The sequence below is a fragment of the Onychostruthus taczanowskii genome, unplaced genomic scaffold, assembly GCF_017590055.1.
Source record: "Onychostruthus taczanowskii isolate IOZ18803 unplaced genomic scaffold, ASM1759005v1 scaffold35, whole genome shotgun sequence".
NCBI lineage: Eukaryota > Metazoa > Chordata > Aves > Passeriformes > Passeridae > Onychostruthus > Onychostruthus taczanowskii.
The window spans coordinates 5,555,389-5,573,027 of record NW_024500905.1 but is presented as its reverse complement, the minus strand read 5'-3'; the positions used below and the strand labels follow the sequence as shown (position 1 = coordinate 5,573,027).

General features: G+C 36.1%; 1 protein-coding gene across 4 annotated transcripts in view; it reads left to right on the top strand.

The window, feature by feature from the left end:
• MON2 (MON2 homolog, regulator of endosome-to-Golgi trafficking) overlaps positions 1 to 17,639 on the top strand; it is a 65,587-nt gene that overhangs the window by 30,598 nt on the left and 17,350 nt on the right. For all 4 annotated transcript variants that reach the window (XM_041411203.1, XM_041411202.1, XM_041411205.1 and 1 more), the window contains exons 13-26: positions 159 to 240; positions 936 to 1,117; positions 2,391 to 2,503; positions 3,584 to 3,688; positions 3,892 to 3,972; positions 4,060 to 4,133; positions 4,212 to 4,302; positions 5,366 to 5,467; positions 7,659 to 7,769; positions 8,432 to 8,607; positions 11,955 to 12,117; positions 12,635 to 12,928; positions 13,653 to 13,851; positions 15,155 to 15,783. In XM_041411203.1, coding sequence (XP_041267137.1) covers positions 159 to 240; positions 936 to 1,117; positions 2,391 to 2,503; positions 3,584 to 3,688; positions 3,892 to 3,972; positions 4,060 to 4,133; positions 4,212 to 4,302; positions 5,366 to 5,467; positions 7,659 to 7,769; positions 8,432 to 8,607; positions 11,955 to 12,117; positions 12,635 to 12,928; positions 13,653 to 13,851; positions 15,155 to 15,783 — 2,402 coding nt within the window. The remainder of the gene's footprint in view (positions 1 to 158; positions 241 to 935; positions 1,118 to 2,390; positions 2,504 to 3,583; positions 3,689 to 3,891; positions 3,973 to 4,059; positions 4,134 to 4,211; positions 4,303 to 5,365; positions 5,468 to 7,658; positions 7,770 to 8,431; positions 8,608 to 11,954; positions 12,118 to 12,634; positions 12,929 to 13,652; positions 13,852 to 15,154; positions 15,784 to 17,639) is intronic.

The following is a 17,639-nucleotide window of genomic DNA, read 5'->3' as shown; positions in this document are numbered from 1 at the left end:
TGTGTTTCTGTATGCACATACATCTGGCTGTGTAAACATACATACAAAAACACAGTTCAAAATATGCTGTAGTAAGCATTTTGTTTGCGATACAGTTGAAAGTTATTAAGGGAACCACTGTGTTTCTGCTATTAAAAGGTTTATATATTTCTTTTAAGTTAGCAGAGCTGTCTGGGAAGAAATGGTGAATGCTTGTTGGTGTGGTCTTCTGGCTGCTCTATCCCTTCTACTTGATGCAAGGTATCTGGTCTTTGATTTCTCTTGATTTTTCTAAATTGATATTCCAAGCTGTATTTTGAACTGACTTTTGATACTAGTCAAATTGACAGTTGTGAACATAAGTGCTGTTCATGGCATCTAAGCAGTCAGGTTTGTGGCTTAGACTGAATGAGTAAATGACACAGAAGTCTCCAGAAGTCCAACATCATCGTTTAATGTATTTCAATACAGAACAATTAACTGCATTTTCAAAGGGTTGCACTTAAACTGTTTAAATTATCTTTATTTCTTTTTACTTTGTTTGCATGTTTCAACATATTGAAGTGATTCCAGGTCCTGATTACTGCAAGTAAGAGACTAAATAATGTCTTGGTACTTGTTAGTACTGTGTAATCTTTAAAGTGGAAAAGCTTTTTGCTAGGAAATGACTGTGGTAAATTAATTGACTCCTTCAAAGAGCCTTTTGTAATCAAACACCATTTTCTGAAATTAGTTTAAAATATCTTCTCATAGTATCATTTATCAAGTCACTGAGAAGTAATGTCCAATTTTATAGGAAGTGGTTCTGAAGAATTTTGTTGATTGGTTATGCTTGTTCTTCAATATTTATAGTGTTAATGGATTTAAAGTATATGTTCTTATGGCTTTCAGTTTTGGTTAGCTGTCTGCTTCTGTGCTCTGTATTAAGTCTTGCTGAACAATGTGTACTCTTTCAGCACTGATGAAGCTGCCACTGAAAATATTCTAAAAGCAGAATTGACCATGGCTGCACTTTGTGGAAGACTGGGTCTTGTAACATCAAGAGATGCCTTTATCACTGCCATTTGCAAAGGATCCTTGCCTCCTCACTATGCCCTTACTGTATTAAACAGCACAACTGCAGCTCTATCCAGCAAATGTAAGTATATACACTTTTCTTAATTGTGTTTCTTCATATTGTCATCTAAACCCAATTTTTTTTGGGATGTGATTCCAAAGACATGCAGCTGTAGTATTTGGCTATAATAAAGTAAGGTAGAATCTCAGACAGCACCTATATCATCTGCTTTCCAGAACTGGTTAGTCTTGCAGCATTTGCTTGCTATCATTCTGATCAACCTAAAATTTCCTGAAAGATTCACATATGTCAAAAGTTCAAATTCTGAGATCTGTCTACCATTTTAGAGATCTGCTAGGATATGTAATTAAGGCATTCAAAATCTGAAAAGGTCTCTGGGCAACTTGGATTCTAAAGTTTTGGCTAGAACATCCTGCATTTGTGATGTACTACAGTGTTATCTACAATTGTGTAGTGATGGTAATACTTGTGCATAAGTGGAAGATCTAAGTTTTGTGCTCTTTATAGCCTGCAAAAAGCTGAATTGATGGGTCCCACATCTTGAGAGAATGTTGTAATTTATAATATATGCTGGTTTAAGATGTATTCTGTTTCTAACTTTGAAAGTGAATTACTAAGAAAAGCAACTATCTGAAGAACATACAGATGAATCTAACATTAGAATTCTTCATATAAAACAAAAATATCTTACTGTGGGAACAGGGACCATCACCCATACTTCAGTCCAGTGTACCAGCTAAGTGTATTATTAGTAATTCTGTTAAGAAGTACATGTGACTGAACTACACAGATATCTATAAAAACAAATCAGGGAACATCAGTTATTTTTTGTAGGTTGCTCTCTTCTTCTTACAACTGATTTATAGAATTGGTGTCCTGGAGTCCCATATTGGAAAAATATCATGATACAGCATCGATAACACCATCATTGTCTGAGTATAATGGTGGAATGGTAGCACATAGTTACACACAGTTACTATCAGGTTGCACAGAGATACCATTTACACACAATTACTATCAAAAACTGAATTGAGACAGTCTAATGCTTGTTTCTTAAGCATAAATATTTCAGTCTTGACATAAAATATATAAATGTATCACAAGCAGTGTCTAATTGTTAGAAGCAGGGAGTAATTGCTGGATCTTTAACTCTCCAGGGCAATGACACTATAATCTAAACATAACTAAAGGTCTCAAAGTGGGGTATGTTAAAGCTAACCCTGTAAAAAAGTTTTTCTGGAGTTTGTTTGCCAGAAGTTAGTTCTTACCACAACTAAGTACTGGATTTTGAATTTAAGAATTTTTTTCCCTTCTCTTTTCAATTTTCCTCCAGCATATTCCATTCAGGGACAGAATGTTCAAATGATTAGTCCCTCAAGTGAGTCTCACCAGCAAGTTGTAGCAGTAGGGCAGCCCTTAGCTCTTCAGCCACAGGGAACAGTTATGGTAAGTACAACGTGTAAGTGATCTTACTTTGCTTAATCACTTCTTCCTGCATCTCAGTGGGCCTCAAAACCACGCTACAGATGCATAGCATTCTTACAAATAATGGTGAGCTGAACTATGATCCTAAGGCTTTAATTTGGTGCAGCCCTGGACAGTAAAGTTATCTTATTGCAAAGAAGTCTTATTCTTGGTTTTTTTTCTGACTTCTAGCTCAGAAGTTCTTATCCATTCCATTTGGAAAACTCTAGATCTCAGCCGTGTTATGCATATGTGAAGGTTCATTTAAGATAGACTGATTTTGTGGAGATGATGCAGTTAAACTGGAGTACTTGAACTTTTGTCTGATAATAATGTGAAACTGGGAGGAGAGGGTAGTGATCAAATCATAGAATCACAGGATCACTTGGGATGGAAAGGATCTTAAAGATCATCTTATTCCAACCCACTTGCTATGTGCAGGGACACCTTCCACTAGACCAGCTTGCTCAGAGCCCCATCCAACCTGGCACTGAACACTGCCAGGGATGGGGCATTGACTGCTTCCCTGGGCAACCTGTTCCAGTGACTCACCAGCCTCAAAGTAAAGATTTCTTTCCTCATACTGTAACCTGTTCTCTTTCAATTTGAATCCATTCCCTCTTGTCCTGTCACTACATACTCTTGTAAATAGTCCCTGTTTTTCCTGGAAGTTCCTTTCAGGTACTGGAAGGCTGCAATTAGGTCATCCCTAGATGACCTCTTTTCCAGGCTGAACAATCCTGATTGTCCCAGCCTTTCCTCATAGGAGGGGTGTTCCACCCCTCTAAACATCTTGGTTGCCCTCCAACATATTGATGTCCTTCCAGTGTTGAGATGCAGAGCTGGATGCAGCACTCAAGTACTCATATTCAGCTTCACCAAGACAAGCCTAAGAGAAGGAGAGATACTGAACTAGTTCTCTAAAAAAAATATATTACAGTAGGGCAAACAAAATGTTATTTTTAAAGCACTTCAGTAAAAATTGGAAGTTTGCTAGAAACACTGTCATTGTGGAATGATAAAAAGTGGATGGCTGTTTGGTTGTTGGTTTTTCTTTCGTAGCTGACATCAAAAAATATCCAGTGTATGAGGACATTACTCAACTTAGCTCACTTCCATGGAGCTGTTCTTGGTACATCATGGCAACTTGTCCTGGCTACCCTTCAGGTAATATTTCCCTCACAGGAAATGTTTGTGCCTTGCTGTTTTGCTGTAATTTGGTTTTCAGTTGCTCAGCAAGCAATAGAAAAGCTTTGAGTCTTCTCATGGTGTACTGTGAATTGCCTTGAATAAGTACTGTAGCATTTCTCTTGAGTTCTGTTTGGCTGGAAGGTTCTCTGCCTGAAAAATGATCCTTTTGTATTTTTCAGCATCTTGTGTGGATTCTGGGACTGAAGCCTAGTGTTGGGGGTGCATTAAAACCTGGAAGAGCTGTGGAAGGGCCAAGCACAGTAAGCCTGATTGTTTGCTTTTCAGTTAATGATTGTGTAGTATTTTGTATTACAATCTGTAAGACATATTTCTGTCTTTTTTTCAAGGTTCTGACTACAGCAGTTATGACTGATCTGCCATCTATATCCAGCATGATTTCAAAGCTTTTTGAAAACTCACAGTAAGAAACCTTATCTTGTAATTAAAATAATATGTGTGCATGAAACTTGACAGTGTTTTGATAGCAGTTATTTTTCAGGTACCTTGACGATGTGTCTTTACATCACTTAATAAATGCCCTTTGCTCCTTGTCTCTGGAAGCCATGGATATGGCCTATGGAAACAATAAGGTACAAAAAGAGTTGTTCATTATTTTTTAGATGTTTTTATGAAACAGGCAGACAACTTGTACATTTATTCTTTAAGCTAACTATTTCTAATACTAAAAGCAGTAATACCTTCGATGCTCTAGATTAAAAAATAAAATATGAACCAGAGAATGTCTTGTTTTTGATGGTTCGTACAGTTACTAGATTCTCTGAACATCCTCACTGCATTCCTTTGCTTTTTAAGGAATGTCATGTGTTTCCATTAATAAGGTTGTGGGTGGATGAAACTTCTAAAAGCCCTTGTAATTTCAGAGGTTAGAGATGCTGAGCAGCACAGTATGTTCTGTGAGATGCTCATTTTCATTTCAATTTTCTCTTACAATGTACTTCAGAGAAAGCCTGACAGTTAGGTATTTAAAAACCTGATAAGTCATATTTTACTTGGGAAAACCACAGTTAGTAATCATGTCAGCTTCAGTAAACAGCCTTTAGCCCAGAAAGGTTGAAGACCCTGTGATTGGGTAAGATTGAATATATATTCTCCTATTGCAGCAACAGAGAATGAATTTAATAAGCAAAGTTTGTGTTTAAAATCAGTTGAAAATTAGAGTTAAAAATAATCAGAAATGGGAAGAAATAATGATTTCAGTGCAAGTCATTTTGACTATATGTTGACTGTAAAAAAAAAAAGGCAAAAATTGAATGAAGCTTCTTACAAATATTTGCAGATATATTTGATGAATGGGAAATTTATCATATGCAGAGAATTTATGAAGAAAATGAAAGATAAATAATTAGGGTACTATGAAATGAAACATTCCAGATTTTTCACATATAATTTAATTTGGAGGGTTGCAAGTGGGGCTGCTTTGCTCGGTGAACGTGTCCCAAAGCCGGTTGTGGCGAGGGCTGTCATTGCCCTGCTTTCTGCCGGCCTGCTGCCCCCGTGTGGCCGCTCTGCCGCACTGCGCTTGCCGCGGCAGCCCCCGGCCTCCGCGGCTGCGGAGCGAGCGGCGCCTCGGCTCGCAAACTATCCCCGGGCAAAATGCTCCCGCTTATCGCACCTGCCTTCCGTTTTATTAAGGAACCATCACTTTTTGCTGTTGCTAAATTACTGGAAACGGGACTAGTTAACATGCGCAGGATTGAGATTCTTTGGAGACCTCTGACCGGTCATCTTCTGGAGGTAACTAATGGCTTTTATCACTTGTACTAGAATTTAGTTTGTAGTAATGAAAATCTCGTGGAAATATGTTTTTAATGTATAATTTTTAAAAAAATTTCTAAATTATAATTATAAATTTTGGTTTAGGCACTTTATTGTTGCAACTCGAATCCATGATGGTTTGGATTTAAAAGTGAATTTATTATATTTAAATTACAATATTTTAATGTCTCTAGGTAACTTTGTCTTTATGGTGCTGTCAGTCTTTATATGTTTTTGACACAGCAGTGTTTAAAAAGATGAAATAATTATAGTTCATATATTTGTTCTAGTTAAGGTAGCGCAAATTTACTGTTTCATACAGTACAAATATCTAGGATGATTCTGAGACAGAATCTTCCTAGAACTGAAGCCAGGAGATTTATTAAGAAAGAGTTGTTTGTTTATTTTTTAATATTTAAGCTAACTTCTGAATGCTTTCTTTAAGAGAATACTGTTCAAGTATAAACATGTCATAATCCTGTTGCAATTTTTTTAGTATTTTAACTTCAATGCGAAAAATATACTTCATGAAGGAAAAAAAACTTATATTTTGAATTGAAAATTAAAACCAGGTGATTGAATGTAACTGTAGTTTTAATTCTCCACACAAGTATAAAGGAGAATAAAATGTAAGAACAGGGCTTGTTTTAGACTGGGTAAAGGAGAAAACTTTTCTTCCTCGTAATTCTGAATGTATCAGATATATCCTTAGCACCAGTGCATTGTTTCAACCAGTATCAAGGATTGGCCATGTCTTTTTATGGAAACCATATATTGTTTTATCTAGGAGAAAAAGATTAGATACTTCTGGGTTTAAAGACTTAAAGCACAGGCATCTCTTTCTCTTGTTTATTTTTTGCCCTACAAAGCAATAAGGTTCACCATCCACATCTTGAGACTGTTTTCACCTAGGAAGCAGTCTGTTTCAGTCTGTTACCCATGCAGTGCAGATAATCTGTCACTGTTTTGTAGGAAATACAGTTTTTGTAGGAAATACATTTTCTTTCAAAGTGTACTGCCTTATTTCCTTCTAACCTAAGTTGTTGTGGTATGATAAGGAAGGAGGAAACATCAGGTATGATTCAATTAAACACAACCTGATGGAATAGCTTGTTCCCTGGTTCTGTAACTGGTCATCTGGACAGAATCAGAGCATGAAGTACTTAAAATTCTCTCTTTTTATTTTATAAGTTTTTAAAATGTAATTAAATCAGGAGAATGGCTATTTTTTGTCCACATTTTTAAACGTTAAGCCATCTCTTCTATGTTGTTCACCTTTTCAGTTTGGCTAGTGGTTGATAGGAGAATGATCCAACAATAAAAGGCATAAGCCTTCTTTATGATGCTGCCTTGGACTTGGCTCTGGGTTCTCACACCATCAGAGCTCGGGCTGGAAGGGTGGGTGGGAGTAAGTTTGGAGCAGTCAATGAAACTGTACACTTCCCATATTAGAGTGAGGGTAATGCATTAGGTATAGCACAGTTCATACTAGCTATCTAAGAAATGAATATGCACAATGTTTTTAATTTTTATATTCTAAAAAGGCAATTAGAAAAGTTGTTAGGTTTAGAGACTTCAGAGACAAAGAGAAATTAATGTATGCATTTGAAACTTGAGTTTAAAAATGCTCGCTGTTGTTTTGTCAAGTTTTTAAAATAATGGAGTGTTTATTTTGTCTTTAATGTGTAGTTACTTTTTGCATTTGAGAGTATAGAAGACTCTTTGTTGGCTACTGTCATGTTCCTCACTTGATTATGTTAAGCAGTGTGTGAAACTTCCAATTTTGTAGCTTTAGGATTAGTTAAACCTGAGAGTCTTAGGGATTTATTGAAGGGTTGTTTGGTGCTTTTTAATCAGTCATTATGAGAATTAGCAGTTAGTTTATTCATTTTGGAAAATTGACTTACTTGAATTATATATGTAATTTTCATTATGTTTCCTTCTGTGTCTTTCACTGCTTCCTATTGCTTCCTTATTCAGAAGGTATGTCTATCCAAAAGATAAATTTATTTTTTTACTCTGAAGCCAAGTTTTACCATTTAGAGATTTATTGTATTATTCTTATACTAATGTATGTACATTCTAATGTAATTAAAATACCAGTTTTTAATGTATTATATATCTTGGTTAAATAAAGGTGGCTTTAAACAAAACATTGGTGTGTTTTCAGGTCTGTCAGCATCCCAACTCCAGAATGAGAGAATGGGGAGCAGAAGCTTTAACTTCTCTCATTAAAGCAGGACTGACATTCAGACATGATCCTCCATTATCTCAAAACCAGGTAAAGTGTAAAAGCAAATGCTTTCCTCCTTCATTCTTAAAGCAACTTTGCTGTTGAGTATATAAAGTCTGTAGCTGTAACACTCAGATGTAACTACTGTGAACAACCACATGCATTCTAATAAACTATCCTCTTTCATTTTTCAAATACCTAAGAGTGATGCTTGCATATTATGTCCATTTCTTAGAACAAATTATGGGTCACCCCCATGAGTGCAAAACAATTCCAGAATATTTAGTAGTATATATGTGATGCTGTGGCAGGTAAAAATGTGTTGCCTAACCTTCTAAATTACAGCTGTTCAATCCATTATTAATAAAACAGTCTAATATTTTTACTGAGACTCATTGGATATTCTTTCCATGGTCCCTTGAGGAGGAAGCTGAGTGTAGCCCTGCTGAGTGAGCATAAAGTTGCATGACACTTTTTATGCAACTTTGATAGCATCTGATAGCTTCCTGAGGAACCTGGAGAACAGGAGCCAGGAAGGTAGATTTTCTGCAAAGACCCTTTATGGTCTGAATTTGAGCATTTAATGAGTGAGCTACTGAGTTAATTCAATGAAACTTTAATTTGTACTGTATGTTTTCATTCATACATAAAAATACTTATGAATCAGTTAAATGCTAGCATCCTTAATATGCTTTACTGTTTACTTTTAGAGGCTGCAGTTGCTTTTATTGAATCCACTAAAGGAGCTGTCAAACATTAGTCATCCTGATATCAGGATCAAGCAGTTGGAGTGTGTGCTACAGATTTTACAGAGTCAGGGTGACAGCTTAGGACCTGGTTGGCCATTGGTGCTTGGAGTCATGGGGGCAATCCAGAGTGATCAGGGGTAAGTGGTGGAAATAAAATTTTAAACTCATGCAAGATAAGAACAGTAGAAAAAATTCTGCTTGTATTTTTTTACTTCAACAGCCACTTCAATAATCATAGTTTCATTGTACTTTTTTGCTTGTGAAAAATTTTACTCAACAAAAATACACTTTTTAATTATTCTTAAAGCACACTTTATTTTACTGAATTAATCTTCAAAAAGACCAGAATATTATTCCACTCTACTTTCTCCTGTAGTCAGCACGCAGTATACACTGAGGAGTACTCAGTGTGCCATTGCATTTGATCTTGACCATCTGGTGGACACATCTCTGGTGCTTGCCAGTACTTCTGTGTGAATCAGCTCTTGCTCAGTTTATCTGTTGCTTCCTTTTCTTCTTAAATCTTCTAGTAGTCTCTAGTGTGTGTTTTCTTCTGATAGCTCTCTCTTTTTCTTGAAGCCTTCCTACCTAAATGCTTGCTGGTAGCAGAAGGATGGAAGATTATTTAGTGACTGTGGGTGAATCCCTTGACTTACACAATTGACTCTGTTGCCAGCAGAGGTGGACTTGTTCTCTGCCCACAAGGGAAAGTGAGAGATGAAGTTGCAATGAGGATTTTTGAAATGAGCAATGAATTGAACATCTGCCTTTGCAGCTGTAAGCACCAAGCATTATACCCACACACACTCAAACCATATTTATTGCTTTTTAGGTGCTAGTCAAGACTAGCAGCAGGATAGGTCATCCTATAACTCCAGTGTCAGTAGAATTCTCCTTGGCACATCTCTCCTTTTGCCTCGCCTTAGCTTTAGTCTTCTGGTCATATAAAACCTAAAGCCCCTTTAAATGCTTGAAGGATTTTGCTCTTGGACCAGTATTGTTTGCACTGTCAGTATTACCTACCAAAATTCCCAAGGATTTTGCATTCTTGGTTGTGAGGATCCTCTTTTTTGTAATTAAGCTTCCTTGGTAGTTGTTGTTTCCACACTTGGTGCAATGTGTTCCTGCATGCCTTTTGATTTTCACTCTTGTTAGCGATGGATCAGAACCACCACAAATTCCTTCTCAAGACAGCCTTTGGTTCCCATTAAATCTCAAACCCATATTTCACTGGCCGTTTTCTCAGGATGTTACTAACATCTTGTGTGACATCTTGGTCTCTGCCTGCAAAGTATATGGAATAATCTACTTCAACTATGTAGCACTGTTTGACCACATCATATAAAGTAGAGTAGGAAAAAATAAAGTAGGCCTCCTTTTCCTTGAGAATGAACTTAATTTCTCACCTAAGTTACAGCTGTGCATACAAGATGCAGATGCTGTTATTGTACTTTAAATATTAACTTACTGACCACAAGACTTTATTCACAAGTGTCTTCCCTCTGATCAGTGAACATCCTGGATTCCAGGATAGAAGTCCATTTACCTTCCTGGAGAACTGCTTTCCAGGCTTTTATAAATATAAAAAGCATTAATATAAATACAGACAATGCTGTTTTGATAACCACTGTTTGGGTTTGTTTTGGGCACTTCTGAATTGTACAGTAGAATCCTGCCAAACAAAAGGAAGCCTGTCATCAAAGACTTTTTCAGTGGAAAACCTCTGTTTATTTTAAGCATAGATAAAGCCCTACACAATCTTAAGATTTCTCACTGAGGTTAAGTTTCTTCTACTTATAGTTACCTTTTCATGGTCACCTGTAACACCAAGGACAGCTCCACAATTTGAAGAGTTGTATTGCTGTTAGTACTAGCATGAGGGACTTAAAAACCTTTCTTCAAGCACATAGTAGTGTGGGAAATTGATTTGGAAAAACTGTTCTGAACTTGTTCTTGCAGCCTTGCATTTGAAGTTTAGAAAGTCAGGTTACTTTTGCATTAGCTCAGTACTTCAGAATGAGTAGTGGAACTATACTTAGATTCCCTGCCTCCTTCTCTTTTCTCTTAGAGTCCTTGAAGGTCACATACCTCTGAAACTGTGTACTGGAGGGGGAACTGCATCAGTTTTGTGTCTGTTTCACTTTATAGGCTCCTCTAATGAGTATGGGGGAAGTATTGTGTGAGTCTATCCTCCATCAGTATAGTAATGATAAATACTTTGATCTTACATGGTAGGATGGATGTTTGTCTGCAGTATTCATCATATTAGAGAATTATTAGTTATACCATTACTGTCCATGTGAAGTTTCTTGTGTATTCCTCTGGTTTCTACATCATGTTACTATACAGAGGAAATGACCCACGTCTGATTTTGATTTTGGATTAATTATAAAAAAAAAATCATTTGTAATTCTGGAATAGGTAACTGACATGTCTATAGTCTGAAATTTCTTCCCAGGATGTGTATCCTGAAGGACACGAAGTTTCTGTATTACAAAGCTTTGAAGTTATTTCTGTTGTACATTAAACATTGAAAAAACCCTGCAGTGAAATTTAAATGCAGCTTCCCTATTTTTGTTACCTACACTCCACCACTCCTTTTTATTCCTTCATTTTGTCTCTTACTGAACAAGACTTTAGTTGTAAATGGCCTTGCTGCTTCTGAGAACTCCTTGCAAACCTTTTCTGTACTATATTTTTATGTTTGTATTTAGAATCTAATTCTGAAGGCAAAGTAATTATTAAGGATTTATTTAAGGGTAAATATTTTGAAAATTTTTTGTCTGATACAATGTAGTACTGAAGCAAGTAAGACTACGATTATATAAGTGTGCATCTTTCCTAAGAAATAAAAACAAATTTTGCTCATCTTTTGGCATACTTAAGGTAATTCTAGCTGCTGATACAAGAAACTCCTCAGAACAGTTTGCTCTTTGGAAGATTATAATTTTTAAATTAAGCTTGGTTTGTTGGGTTTTTTTTTTTTTTTTTTTTTTTTGGTTTTTTTTTTTTGGTTTTTTTTTTTTTGTTTGTTTTTTGTTTTTTGTTTGTTTTTTTTTTTTTTTTGTTTTGTTTTTGTTTTTGTTTTTTTTTGTTTTTTCTTTTTTTTCTCCATTGTGGCTTTTTTCTAATGTTCTGGCTAACATATATGAACTGACAAGCCTTAGAACTCTAGAACAGAGAAATGGACTTCACTATGTAAAATTAGCTAAGGACCACTGGAAAGTCTGAACTTCCAACTCCACTAGGTAGTTAACATGGACTAAGCTAGTTCATCAGAATTTTAAGTTTCAACTTAAAATTATATCTCAAAAACCCATTTAAAGTGGTGCAATTTCTTCTCAAAAGCATTCATTTCATTTTTTTCTTTTTGTATTTAATAATGCTATCTCATGAGGTATTGTATTCAAAATATTTCCATGCTCTTGAAGAAATGTGAAATGAGTGTGTGTGTGTGCTTTGTTTTTATTTTGTTTCTTTTAAGAGAGTCCTTAATACGGACTGCATTCCAGTGTCTTCAGCTGGTTGTGACCGACTTCCTTCCTACAATGCCATGTACTTGTCTGCAGATAGTTGTTGAAGTTGCAGGAAGCTTTGGACTTCACAATCAAGAGCTAAATATTAGCTTAACTTCAATTGGTTTGCTGGTGAGTTTTGTATTAACCTACAGTGATGCTGCTTCTGGCTTTCACTTTTGCTTTTTTTTTTTTAATGAAAACTTATCTGTAGCCAGTTATACAAATGAAAACCGCAGGACAGCTTTTTGGGTTCTAACTGAACTCCCATGTTATCATTTGGAATCATAGGTAAATTGAGTGAACACATCTTACCTTTAATCTCCATGACTCCTGCCTTACTGAAAGAAATAGTATTGCTTTGTAAGCATGTTCATCAGTATCTTATTTTTAATACATTTTTTTACAAAAAATGTATTAAAATGATGAATTCATTCTTCATAACAGAAACCTAAAAGCTGAGAAAGAAGAGTAATGTTTGGACCTTGCAATATTTATGTGCTGATCTTATTTCACCAGCGTAGGGAAATTAATATCTTGATGTACTTTGCAAAATACGTTGTGAAAATAAGAGACAATTTATTCCATGAACATTAAAGCATTACCCTATTTTTATTGTACAACACCATATGTCTTATTTATTTTGTAGTGGAATATTTCAGATTATTTTTTCCAAAGAGGTGAAATAATTGAAAAGGAGCTAAACAAAGAAGAAGCAATGTTGCAGAAACAGGCAGAAGAAAAGGGCGTGTTGCTGAACAGACCTTTCCATCCTGCATCGCCGTTTGACTGTCTTTGGTTATGCCTGTATGCCAAACTTGGAGAACTGTGTGTGGATCCCCGACCTGCAGTTAGAAAGAGTGCTGGGCAGACACTGTTTTCTACTATTGGTGCTCATGGAACTTTACTGCAACATTCAACGTGGCACACAGTAATATGGAAGGTATGATGTGTAAGCTTCCTCTGAAGGTTTTGTAAAGAGCATTTGCATTTTATTATCCATTGACCACTATCACTTAGACAATTTATTAAGACTTAAAAGATAACATAAGGGGGCAGAAATCTAGTCTTTTGGGTTTTGGGAATGTTTTTTTACACTTTGTCTTCTCTGGCCTTTAAAGCCTCTTCTAAAATACATTTTAAGATCCTAATAATTTTTTTTTTACTCAGGAGTTTGATAAAAAGATGGTGTCCTTCTTACAAGAATGACTTATCTTTTGTGTGAAAAGGGAGATGTTTGAGGGTCATGTGACTGGGCTGATCTGGTATTAGATGGGGCCTTGCTTTGCATTCTGTTTTGGATCTATCAGATGCTGTGTTCTAAGTCACAATCATGTTTGTTGTGCTTTATGGACACTTTAGGCTATATTTGAGCCTGCCTGTTGTGCCTGTGAAGTGCCTGAGATCCATTGGTTTTGGTGTTCTCTTGGTGCTGACACTCTTCTTTGTGGGTTTGAGTGTCCTATTTCCAGCCCTTCTCAAGCAGCCATCAGTTGACTGATTGTTAATCTTGACTGCTGGGGAGACTGTTTAGAACAAGGGAATGTTCAGGGTGACATATTGACGGAAAGGATAATGAAAGAATTACTGGTTTTTGTTGGTTTGCTATGAATGCAACTATGTTATTTGAAAAGTTGCATTTTTCCTCTTTTTTCTGGCTATTACAGGTTTTATTTCACCTGTTGGATAGGGTTCGAGAATCTTCTACGACAGCTGACAAAGAGAAGATTGAATCAGGAGGAGGCAACATTCTCATTCATCATTCAAGGGATACAGCTGAGAAACAGTGGGCTGAGACATGGGTATTAACATTGGCTGGAGTTGCAAGGATATTTAACACTAGGAGATACTTACTGCAGCCTCTAGGTAAAATTTATAGATATTAAAAGACACAATTATAAACTTCCTGCTTTTGTATGTTCTTTTCAGTTAATGTACCGGGCAAGAAGCTTAATCTTAGCTCAGAAATTTTTTTTTTGTTGTGTCACCTCAAATGTTACGAGAATTACAGAGTTATTTGATGCTTCATAGAGCCAAAAATTGTAACTACAGATTTCTCTTCTGTATCACACTACTTGAGATTAAATCTCAGTAGTTACAATTGAGTCCCAGTTCTGGGTGCTAAATAGCTTTAAATTATAGTAGACTGATAACAATAATACTTTGTCTTTTCTTCGTTCTTGTCAGAACATGCTTTTCCTTTTATCTGCCTAAGGAAATGCAACACTTGCCTGGAACTCTTCTGTGGCATCAGTGTGTCAAATTTAACAGTACTCTGAGAACATAAAGAGAACTTACCTGTAAAGTCAGTGGAGTATTGAACATTTACATTGTTCAGCTGTATGTATTAATATTTTACTATAGCTTGGTAATTTCCACAAGGAAGAAGTGCAAAAGGAATAGAGAATGTATAGCTCATAAAGAAAAGTTCTTTTTAGATTAATCTACCTTCAGCATCTTATAGTATGCAATTAATGTATATTAACTGGTTATAAGTTGTGTTGTATTTAATTTTGGTCATTTGTGATACAGGTATCAACATATTAACAGCTAATAAGTGTATCAGTCATTTGCAGAAATGTGGTAGAATTTAGGCTATATTAAACTTGAGTTAAAACTGAATAAAAAAATTAGAACTACTTTAATTATTCAAACCCTTTAATTAGTAATATAGAAAATGGAAGGTTGAGGCTAAATGTAATGAAAAACTCAAATGCCTCGAAATCTTTCCACAGTACAGTTATCCAAGCATTTTAAAATCTATTCTTTATAAATGCATTGGATGAATAATTGCATTAATTTGACCCTTAATTCCTTGTGTGGGCTTAACTCTTATTGAAATCAACAGGCATCTGGTATGTTTAAGAATAAATCTGGTTTACTATACTGAATGTATAAAATGTATTTTATTGGTATGTGATGTGGTATGTGATTTTTTGCTAGAAAATTTAGCATGAACATAGGTATATTGTATAGGTATCATTCTTTCAGCTTATGGTTGAACTGATATAAAAGTCATTCAGGTGGCCACCTAATCTCTTGAAATTTCTGTGTTTTAGACTAACTAAAGTACATGAGCAGCCTTTTAGAGAGGGAGGGTGGGTGGAAATGGGAATAGGAAGCAAGTTCCAAATTGATTTTTTTCCCCTCCTCTCTCTCTTTTCAATAGGAGACTTTTCCCAAGCCTGGGATGTTCTTCTTGATCACATCCAGTCAGCAGCACTTAGCAAAAATAACGAAGTTTCCTTGGCTGCTCTGAAAAGCTTCCAGGAAATCCTACAAATTGTTTCTCCAGTTCGAGACTCTGAGAAGCCTGAGACACCACCTGCCATCAATGTTTCTGTACCTTTGGTGGTAGGGACAGCTACTGCCACTAGTCTGGGCAGATCATTCATGAGAACTGACTCCATAGGAGAAAGAATAGGAAGATATAATGGATCTGAACCTCCTGTAATAACAGATGAAATTGAAGATTTGAATCTTTGGTGGGCAGCCTGGAACAGCTGGTATAGGATTGGATCAGAAAGTACAAGACCTCCCATTACTTGTGATAAATTGACTTTCATTCCCAGCCAGCCTTTTCTTACAGCTTTAATTCAAATATTCCCAGCTCTTTACCAACACATCAAAACTGGTTTCAGCATGGATGATCTCCAAAAGCTGGGTGTCATTTTGCACGGTGCTGTTTCAGTTCCAATCAGTTCAGATGCTTCCCCTTTCATCCTTCCATCTTACACTGAAGCAGTTCTGACAAGTTTACAGGAAGCAGTGCTTACAGCTTTAGATGTTTTACAAAAGGTAATAATGCAACTTCTAGTGTGTGAAAGGTAAACCACAGTATGTGCTGCTTCTACTCTGTAGAACTATAATGGGGCGATTTAAACATGATTTTAAAAATTATTTATAATTGCACAGTGTGTTGTATTTTAACAATCAGGTCTCCATTCCTGCTGCAAAGTAGATGCTCTGCATTGAAAGGAATGGTGTAATCTTTATGAAATGTGCTTTTGCTTGATGGCAGAAGAGCCTTAAGTGTTGTGCTGTGTTTGTAGCCATTCACATGTCCATCTAATATTGAAGTACTGTTGATGTTGATACTGAAGGTCTGTACATGGAGATGGAGGAACAGTCCCACAAACAGTGTTCCGTATGATGTCCAGGTGCTGCCATGAACAGTCTAGAAAGAACAGGGATTATGAGAACTTACAGTTTACACAAAGCATAAAATATAGAAGGTTCTCTGGCAGATTACCTACATTCTTGCCTCTTATTAATCAGTTATTTAAGGAAAATGCTGCATCTCTGCTTAAGAAATTCTTACTATAGAACTCATGTTCAGAGAGCACCCTTCATGCAAGTAAATCTATAAACAACAGATGAGGGTGCTCTTTGTCTGGAAGCGAAAAAAAAAAATAGTACTGCTTGCTTCTTTTTTCTTGCAGTTGTAAAATACCTCCTTGCAAAATTCAGTGCTCATTCACAAAAATTATTTATTCAAAAGAAGCAGAGTTGATAATGAATTAAATAATGCTTTTATATTCAGCACTACTTTAAAAAAAAACACCACACCAATAAAACAAACTTACTTGGGAAATGCCAGAATTAAAATATCCACATGACCTGACTTCCTTCCCTTTGGGCTTTCATGTTATGACTAGTTTGCTTAACTGTGTGGCCATATATCCCCTGCTGCTGCTGTCAGGATCCTACCCCATTTAGCTCATGGAACACTTGGTGGCTGCCAAATGAACAGCAATTCAATGTCTTCTCTCTTTTTCTTAGTGTGAGCTGATTAATCTCAAACATATGCAAGCAAGGTAGAATAATTACCTTGCAGCCATTCCTTTAGCTGATGGTTTTAACAAATATTCATTCATGTGTTTTGAAAACAGAGGTATAAGAATAGCATCATAAAAAGGCTTGTGTTGGAAGGAGCCTTAAAGATCATCTAGTTCCAACCACCTCTGCCATGGAAATGCTGTGGAGTGAATTGTTTTTTAAATTTCAATTCAGTTTCCTTGGATAGAAGTTGGTATTGAATCTCAGTTTTGTATATAGGTGTTTAAATAACATGAAGTTTTAAAACCAGTCATGTCTACATTTTCATCCTTTTCCAGTCAGGCTTGACTTTTTTATTCTCCCTTTTCCAGCAGGTCAGTCTAACCCAAATCCTGGTTTTTTCCCATTTGATCAGTCCATTTATTTATCTGAAATTTTTCTGGATTTTAGTCTTCTTATGCAGATGATCTTAGTTTCCATAGGCAGCAGGCATTAGGGCTTTTCAAAGAAGGGGTTACCGAAGTTCTTAACATGAGGGAAAACTGCACATTATTATAGTCTTGTTCTTGTCAAGATGTTTTAGCTGAAGGTGTCTAAACAATAACAAAAGCAATAACTCTAATGAGAAAGGGAGACATGTCCCCTTCCCCACTCCCATTTTCAGTGGGTTACCATGGCAGTTACAAGCCTTTGCAAAACAGGCTTCCATAAGATGGTACCTCAAACCTCCTATCCCACCTATAGTTATGTTACTAACACAACAGCCCTGAAGTCCCTAAAAACATGAAAGTATTTTTGGACATCAGTAAGTTCTGTGAAGTTGTGTGATTTTTCCTCTTGGCTGTATAAACACTGTACAGTTCACATGGCAAGGC